This window comes from Choristoneura fumiferana, chromosome 6 (assembly GCF_025370935.1).
Source record: "Choristoneura fumiferana chromosome 6, NRCan_CFum_1, whole genome shotgun sequence".
Taxonomy (NCBI): Eukaryota; Metazoa; Arthropoda; class Insecta; order Lepidoptera; family Tortricidae; genus Choristoneura; species Choristoneura fumiferana.
Genome location: NC_133477.1, coordinates 18,960,566 through 18,969,599, shown reverse-complemented (window position 1 = coordinate 18,969,599; position 9,034 = coordinate 18,960,566). Strand labels below are relative to the sequence as shown.

At 36.8% G+C, this 9,034-nt stretch overlaps 1 protein-coding gene across 1 annotated transcript; it reads left to right on the top strand.

Moving 5' to 3' along the window:
* The first annotated feature begins 1,940 nt into the window (after positions 1 to 1,940).
* LOC141429265 (ommochrome-binding protein-like) lies at positions 1,941 to 4,034 on the top strand. The gene is made up of 2 exons (XM_074089544.1): positions 1,941 to 2,765; positions 3,793 to 4,034. Exons 1-2 carry the CDS (start codon positions 1,991 to 1,993, stop codon positions 3,864 to 3,866), a joined length of 849 nt encoding a protein of 282 aa, XP_073945645.1. The 5' UTR covers positions 1,941 to 1,990; the 3' UTR covers positions 3,867 to 4,034.
* Positions 4,035 to 9,034: the final 5,000 nt, after the last annotated feature.

Genomic DNA, 9,034 nt, shown 5'->3' with positions numbered 1-9,034 from the left:
AGCAATTCAATGGTATGTGTGAGGTTACCAATCCGCACTAGGTCCGCGTGGAGACTATACGGCCCAAGCCCTCTCATTCTCAGAGGAGGCCTGTGACCAGCAGTGGATTGTATGTAGGCCAAGATGATGATGAATGTATGACGCTAATTACAGGTGTTTCATCCATCCTTACTTAATATTATAAATGCGAAAGTGTGTGTTTGTATGTATGTTTGACCGCCTTTCACGTCGAAATGGAGCGACGGATCGACGTGATTTTTGGCATAGAGATAGTTTATGGACCAGAGAGTGACATAGGCTACTTTTTATCCCGAAAAAATGCACAGTTCCCAAGGGAACAGCGCGCGATAACCGAATTATACGCGGGCGAAGCCTCGGGCAAAAGCTAGTTGTTTATATTCGTACCTATGTCAAAATACATGGACTGCAAAATCATTACCTTTCCTTTTGGCTTTGCCACAGTCGGGTAAAAAGAACGGCCCACTAAAGTTCTATTCAACGATTTTAACACGTTAAGTATAAAAGTTTTGATTTTGGCGAAAAACAGACCTTCATTTCGACTTCGGACTTTTACTCGTACAAGACTCTCGTTCGTAATTCCTTATCTACTGCACTTAAGAAACAATGGACTATTTTACTAGTATCTTCTTTAGGTCTATGCTCGGGGTTTCTCTGCGGGATAGAATCAGAAATGATTCTATCCGCGATAAAGTAAATAAACAATTTTCATTTCATTTTCATTTTCAAATGATGATATCCGCAGTAGAGCTAAGGTTACCCACATAGTCCGAAGAATTGCGGAATTGAAGTGGCAGTGGGCGGGGCACATTGCTCGCAGGACTGTTGGCCGATGGGGTCAGAAGGTTTTCGAATGGCGTCCGCGGACCGGAAGACGAGCTGTCGGTAGGCCTCCAACAAGATGGAGCGACGACCTGGTTAAGATCGCGGGATCGCGGTGGATGCGGAAAGCACAAGACCGGTGCCCAGCAGGATGGATTGAAACCCATAGTTTCTAGGTGAGGTAGACGAATATTGTTCCATGCCTGCTGGCTCGTGCTGAGGCACCGACTTCGAGCTAGTAGGTACCTAGAAAAATATTTGCAAGGGTTTTGTAGTCGGTTCAATTTTTTGTTATTTTTTTGGAGTCGGTTTTACTTTTTTGTTAAAAAAAAACTTTATTTCTCATATACTTAGAAGATAATAATCAGATTTTTTTGTTAAGTACCACCAACGTTGAATGCAGTTTGGGCATTCATATTCTGTTAATGTATCCGTAAACATCTGTGTTCCTACACAACATAAATTTATGTATAGTAACCGGTCTCGCGCAAACGGCGCATTTAGGTTTAGAGGGTGTGGGTGGAGAAATTCAAATAACGGAATCAACCCTCTCATAGTCCGAGTGAGGGAGATGTGATAATTCTGTCCTATTCAGGCATCCATACTCTTGTGAACATGCGATCCTGGTACTTCAGTTTTCAAAAACGTTCTCAAAAGACAATGTTAAGCTATAAAATTAGATTATCCAATTTAAGAAATATATATAAGTAGGTATTTCTTACATGAAAACTAGCAAAGACCATCAGAAGACGTTGTACAAAATAATTCAGGCACTATTATTTAAATATTTATTTAAAGCTAAAACTCGCAGACGTCCTGACTTTTTATTATGATTATATTTTTATTATGTAGTTTCATAATCACTAATTACTTAAAAAAGTGCTGCTTGAAAATTTGCATTCATTGCGAAGTAACACCAGATCATGCATGCCAGCCCAGCATGGATTATATCGTGTACAGTCTTTAGTGTTAATTATTTAACCATTCAGATGCCGCAATAAACAAGTACCCAGATGATACGCCCCTTGTAACTGGTTTTTTTTTCAATGATATGTAATCTAGTAACCCGAACCTACTTTGATAGCACTGGAACCATAACCAGACCAACCAGAATACCTTTGGCGGCGTACAATAATTATTGACGCCCACAATGAAACAAATTGTATTAATTATTTCTGTGGCTTTTGTCTTTGCTGACGAGAAAAATCCTGATACTGAATGTGAACAAGTTTTGGTCCACGGTAAATACCATAAAAAGGATGTTTTGGCTGGCGGAATAGATCTACCTTACCAACTGTCTATTTATAAACCGGAACATAAAATTTTCTTCAGTTACAACGTCGGGAAACAAGAAGAAGATACATTCAAACTTGGCTATATTGAAAAAGATAAGAAGAATTTCACGGAAATATCGAAAGTAAAGAATGGCTTTGCTTCAGCGGTGGACGAGGCGAACCATCACGTGTACCTAGGAGGCAGTAAGGGCATTTACAAGTACCACCAAAAGAAGAAAGAAGAAGCAGTGCATCAAATAATAAGCGGCCATAACATTTGGTATATGTTCTTCAAAAGTCATTATCTCTACTTTATTGAATTTCCTTCTCAAAAACTTTACAAGTATGATACTGGTGAAAAAGAAGCAACCCCCAAACATCAGACACATATTACAGAGAAGATTTACCAATTCGTTATTGACAAAGATGATGATCAATTTATAACGACCGACAAAGGTCTGTTCGGGATCAAAAACGATACAGCAGAACGTATCCATTATTCTAAAGAAAAACTTTTCCGTGGAGCAGCATTGAATAATCACGGAGAAGCTTACTTTTGTGGTAATCATTCCATTTATGTTGTCAATAAACAAAGCCACAATTTAGAGGAAATTGCGAACATACGTAACGTATTTGGTATAACATTCGATGGTGAAATAGTTATTTGTGCAACAAGTGAGCAAAGTTGCTTTTTGTTTCGAGTGTTGATTTTGAATCCCGAGTAAGCGAAGGATTCTATAATTGAATCACGAGCGTCAGCGAGTGATTCTAGGTTAGAATCCTGAGAGCAACAAGGAATTCAAATACACGAGATGCAAAATAACTTTGGTCTCGTGTGACACATACAATTTTTCACCTCAGCAGCGAGAACATAATTTAAATGTAACATAAGAATAAAACCACATATACCTACCTGTTTACAAAACAAACACATTTTTTTAAAATAGAATCCGATTATTAAGAAACAAATATAATAATAACATTTAAAACCATAAAAAAGTAGATACAATACAAATCTCATACTCATAACATGCATTGTAAGAACTTCTTGTACTAATGTCACTTATTTTTTTAATACTGCAAAAAGCCTCATCATGGGGTCATTAAAAAGATTGAACAATAAACGTATAATTTATTATAAATGTTATTAAACCTTTAAATATGAATTTTATTAAGATTTACAAATTAAATAATATATTACATAAGCATAAATAGATTTGTTAAAAATTAATTCAATTTAACAAATATTTATTCCAACTGTAGAGGCAGTATACGGAATTCTTTTATAAAAAAAAAAAAACAAGAGAAGCGGCTTTCGTGCAACGAGGTTGCAAACTTTATAAAAAGGTCGGGAAAATTTACATTTTGGAAATATTTCGTTGTCATGAAATTTATTAGGTATCTGTATATTTTTAATACGAAAATTTTTATTTAAGATTTTAATCAACACATTTGATCATACCTATCTCTCGCTATTTTCGTGTTGAAGTGAAATTATGACAGATCAAAGTAAAATTCAAATCCTCTTTGGTTAAGTTATTTGGAATTCAGTGAGTAGACCCAACACTGTACTCAGCATTTAAAATAATTAAAAAGTTACTTTGTCTCACGGAGTGAGCAAAATGCGATTTTGCTCACTGATTTCTCATAGCAAAACCTGCCTGTTTGAGGTGCTGAGGTGAAAACAATATTATTTACTCCGACCCTGATGAAATAGTCAAATTGGTTCCGGGAACGTGCGAGTTACTATAGGCAAGGTACCTAAATCATTACTAATTAAGTATATTAGCAGTTTCAAAGTTATAATAAATTAAGTTAATTCTGGGTATACTATACCGCCAGCGATCCCAGTTTGACGGAGCCTTTTTGTTTATGTAACTGTACATATTGTAAGCACTGAAATAAACCTACACACGAGCACTCTTTTTTATGTATCAGTGAGATACAAGCTATTATATACTGACAATACTGAGCGGCAAAAAATCTGGCCCTCAAATGTATGCAGTAATAGGTAATTTAGTACGAGGGGGGGGGGGGGGTCAAATTTTGTGCGGCTGAGCATATATGTTTTCAACAAAAACCCTTCATATGTCGCAAAATATTGATCCTAAAAGTAATGGGTATGGTCTCATTCGATTCAGCGCAAAAAAATACAAAACGACACCTCACTCGCCTAGTTTGTAAAAGTTCAGTAATTTAATAAGTTAATTTCCCCCATTCTGCCCATACCTGATTTTTCACTTAATCGAATGAAACCATATTCATACTTATAGAATCAATATTTGGCGTGATATCAAGGGTTTAGGTTGAAAACATAGAAAATGAAATATTTTGCTTGTAACTCAACCAATTTTGGGTTTAAGCAACAATATAGGCTTCTCAGGATCACTGAGAGCAATCAGAATCAATATTACCATCACATCCACATCTTGAAAAACTATTGTTGATAAGTGATTTTTAGACTGTTCTATGTTATTTCAACAAAAAGCCTTCATATCTCGCAAAATATTGATTCTATGACTATGGGTATGGTCTCATTCGATTCAGCGCAAAAAATACATAGAACATGACACTTCACCTGCCTAGTTTGTAAAATTTGCATTTTTTAAACGTTTGCCCCTGCTCATACCCCCTACGGTCTGAGTGGAGAGCCTTGGGGAAGCCTATGTCCAGCAGTGGACGTCTTTCGCCTGACATGATGATGATGATGACGATCTACGTTAGAGTAGGATTTGTTTTGGGATTAAGTTACTGATATACTTAAAACAGCTTTTAAACATGATTGTTCTAGAAGCCACGAAGCTCATATTTTATCTCAAGCCGGCACTAAAACACTCTTGAAACAAAATACACTCTGTAAAAACAGAAGACACATTATGCACCACTTGGGAGTGCACTTAGTGCGACAGGGTACCCAGTGGCGGATGTCGCGATGTAGATGGACCCCTTTTATATTAAACGCCTTGAATTACTACGAAGCATATCTGAGATGTCTCCTTGGAGAATTTCTAAGTCGTGTTCTAGACTAGATAGTCAAGAACGCGCTTAGAAAAAGGCAAAAAAGAAAATGGAAGACTTCAAAAAGCACATATAAATAATTTCATGTTGTTCGAAAGAAAAAATTTTGATCGAAAACTTACCTACTATGTAGTTATAAATTAAAAGTTAATTTGTAAAAATATACTCATGCAAAAATACAGCTTTCTCGTACAGTCGAGGTCAGAGATATCTTCACACTTTACTACCTTGTCGCTGTCACTTCAACTTTTGTATAAACTTGTCAGGTGGTACAAGGTACAAGGTGCTACAGTGTAAAAATATCTTTGACCTGACTGTACAAACGGTCTCTATATAAGCTTAGTCGCGGACGGACAAACAGACGGATGGAAATGGCAAAATCATTAGGGATTCCTTGTTGGGAAATCATGTAATTGATTTAGTAACCATTAAAAAGATGTTAATACCTACCTACTACAATTTAATATTTAATTTACTTAAATTCAGGTACTCTTATTTCTTTTGTTCGAAATTTTATTTGTTACCCTTTTTTACATTATAATTCGGCCACGGCTTTTAAAATTTCTTACCAGTCTGTTTTAATGTTACGCCACAGTTTGATTTAACTGTGTTTATTGTGCCATGAAGCTTAACAGCAGTGAACATTTTTATTTTTATTTTATTCTGCTATTACTCTTTATTACTCTTCTAGGGATCCACAAAGGATTGGCAAACCTTGTCAAGAGCATCGATATTTATCGATATTCATAGTATCTCCATCCATATCTAAGCGAGCATAGCGAGGCTTGCAAAGATACGAATCGGGGAGTTCATGCTTCCGTCATTATTATATTGATTTTCTCAAACATTAACGAGGAAAAAAAACACATTTGCAAAAGAACAAGTAATTTAATTTTACATAATAAACTTTATCGCCTACTTAAAACTATTTTTCTAAGCATTATAAAAACAATGTTTGATAGCAGGTTGGCTATATAGATATTTTCAAATTTTGTAAGATGTTCAAATATACTTATATGTATAGCGATATTAAAAATAAAAGGTTCTTTACTGACATCCTGTTCGTTTTCTACATTTTGCTAACATTATTTCTGAGTTTAACGGCTATTGTAACGCCCAAAGTTTTCTTAATTTCCTGGCTTAAGACGATTTTGTTTTAGTGTTACAGTTCAGACCGTTAAGTTGGCAGTATTAGGAGAGTAAAAAGTTCGGGGAACACTTCTCAGGGGTCAGTAACTTGAACGAGAACTAAGCCATTTACAGTCATCATCATCATCAGCCGGACGACGTCCACTGCTGAACAAAGCCCCCCCGCAGAACGCTGCAATGAACGACAACTGGCCACTTGCATTCACCGGTTGCCCGCATCTCACGATGTCGTCAGTGTACCCAGTGGGAGGCCTGCCAGCGCTTCGTCTCCCGGTTCGTGGCCGCCACTTATAGAGTTTGGTAGTCAATTCTTTTATTTTGTATGTTAACTTTTGCCTCTATGTGTACCACTGCTGGGCACAGGCCCTCTCAGTATGAGAGGGCTTGGTCCGTAGTTCCTACACGGGCCCAATGCGTATTGGGAACTTCACACACACAATTGAATTACTTCGCAAGTTTCTTCAAATTTACCATCACGTGCACGTAATGTTACCTAAAGTACCAAAATGAACAGTACAATAATATTAAACTTAATTCTAGCATAAATAATAATCTATTTTATTTCTTGCTCACACTAAGCGTGAAGGAACGAGAGATAAACGCAGTAATGGTGTCAACTCTCGTGTTGAAACGTCACGTTTTCGTTTAAAACGCTTTCAAGAATTCCGCTATCATGGTTAAAAACCTAGTAAGTGACAAATTTAATAGGAAAAATTTAGGTCAGCCGGTTTCAGACATGGCGTTGATGTTGTTCAAGTTGGTTGATGTGACCAGGATAAAGTGAATATTGTGAGCATGCACTTTTTTCTAGTTAATGTTTTGTCGTATGGGCTATTATTACCTACGTAGGTAGCCTATAATTGCTCGCAATTTTGTCTCTGAATAATTAGTTTATCGCGCGCTTGCGGGATCTTTACTTTATGCCAACAATGTACCAACTATTTTAATCTATGTTTGACAAATAAATTATTTGTATTTGTATGCTTTTTAGAGCCTGAAATTTATAACACATAAATATACTAAAAAACATTTATTATTATTACTTAGGACACATTTATTAACTAACTATAGCTTTTGCCCGCGTTGAATTCGGTTATCGTGCGCTGTTCCCTCAGGACAGGAACTGTGTATTTTTCCGGGATAGAAAGTAGCCTATGTCACTCTCTGGCCCATAAACTATTTATCTTTATGCCAAAAATCACGTCGATTCGTTGGTCCCTTTCGAGGTGAAAGACGGACAAACATACAAACACACTCACTTTCGCATTTATAATATTAGTATGGATAGGGTACTCATGTATTTTCAGGCACTCTTTTTTGGTAGTCATTTTATTTTTTGATGACCACTAATTTTTTATGTACGAAAGATTGGTAATCGAAAAAAAAATGTTGGTTATCACTCCGTTTGCAATAACTCAAACGCTATATCCGCTCCAAGCCGTGATGACCAAGAGGTTCGACCTATAGTATCTCAAGCAGAGGATCGTGGGTTCAAATCCATGTTCTTGATGGAAATTAAATTCGAAATTTAGGTGATACGATGAGCTTTTACGATGAAGAAAACCTGTACAAATCTGCGTAGCAGTTCAATGATGTATATGAATAGCCTTATCTTATATTATTATCTTACTTATCCGCCGGGCCCACTTTAAACAACGGCTCAAGCCCTGTGATAATGAACAACTCCATCGATCTCCTTTATAAAACAAGTGTAAGAAGTTTTAAGCTATTTTCATATACTAGGTTCTCAATTTGCGCAGTACAATTCCTTTGGTACAGTCGTCCACATAAAACTTAATAATATAATAACAATTCAGCAAACTGAGACCGTTACTGCGACTATATCGGGGGTTTGAACGTTTAGAGAATTTCTATTTGATATAAAACTGACGTTTTGAGCTGAAAAGCGTCGGTTTATTCAGCTGAAGTTTTATAAAAGTATCACTAATCTTTCTGAGAGAAAGATACGAGCTAAGTAGAGTAGAACATGGATGATATAATTACTTTGACTGACTTTTAGGGATCCGTACTTCGGAACTTAAAATCATAGTCAAAGTAAATAATAAATCTCTATTCAAATTACACAAAAAAAAACACTTATGGATGTAAATGGGTAGAGTTCAAATAGTTAGACCCCTTAATACCGCTAACGTATAAAAAAATTCATCATCATCATCATCCAGCCTATATACGTCCCACTGCTGGGCACAGGCCTCCTCTCAGAACAAGAGGGCTTGGGCCATAGTTCCCACGCGGGCCCAGTGCGGATTGGGAACTTCACACACACCATTGAATTGCTTCGCAGGTTTGTGCAGGTTTCCTCTTTTTCTGGTTTTTCTGTGCATCTATGTTTCAGTTTGTATTTTCGAAATCACACAAACCCAGCTGTCACTACCACTACACCACACTGACACGTTTTCAACTCAACCAGAGTTCATCCAGAGTCTTAAGTGACATCTTGTAACATGGTGGGCGGTTGTGGTTGCCCTAAGGATAAATTCACAATGTGTAAATGATGTGTAAATGATGGGAGAATGCTTTGTTTGTTGTATGGAGTAACGTAATAATGTGACCACAGATATTGATTACACTAGATAACGCAAACACCTCAATCTGTATGAAAACCAACGGTGTTACTTTTTTATATCTACTGTGACATCTCGAGCGAATTAGCGATATGAATTCCCCGATGTCCGCGCAAAATCGATTCAAATGCGCCGCCCGGCCGTGCCGTGGGGCTCGAGTCAGTCACT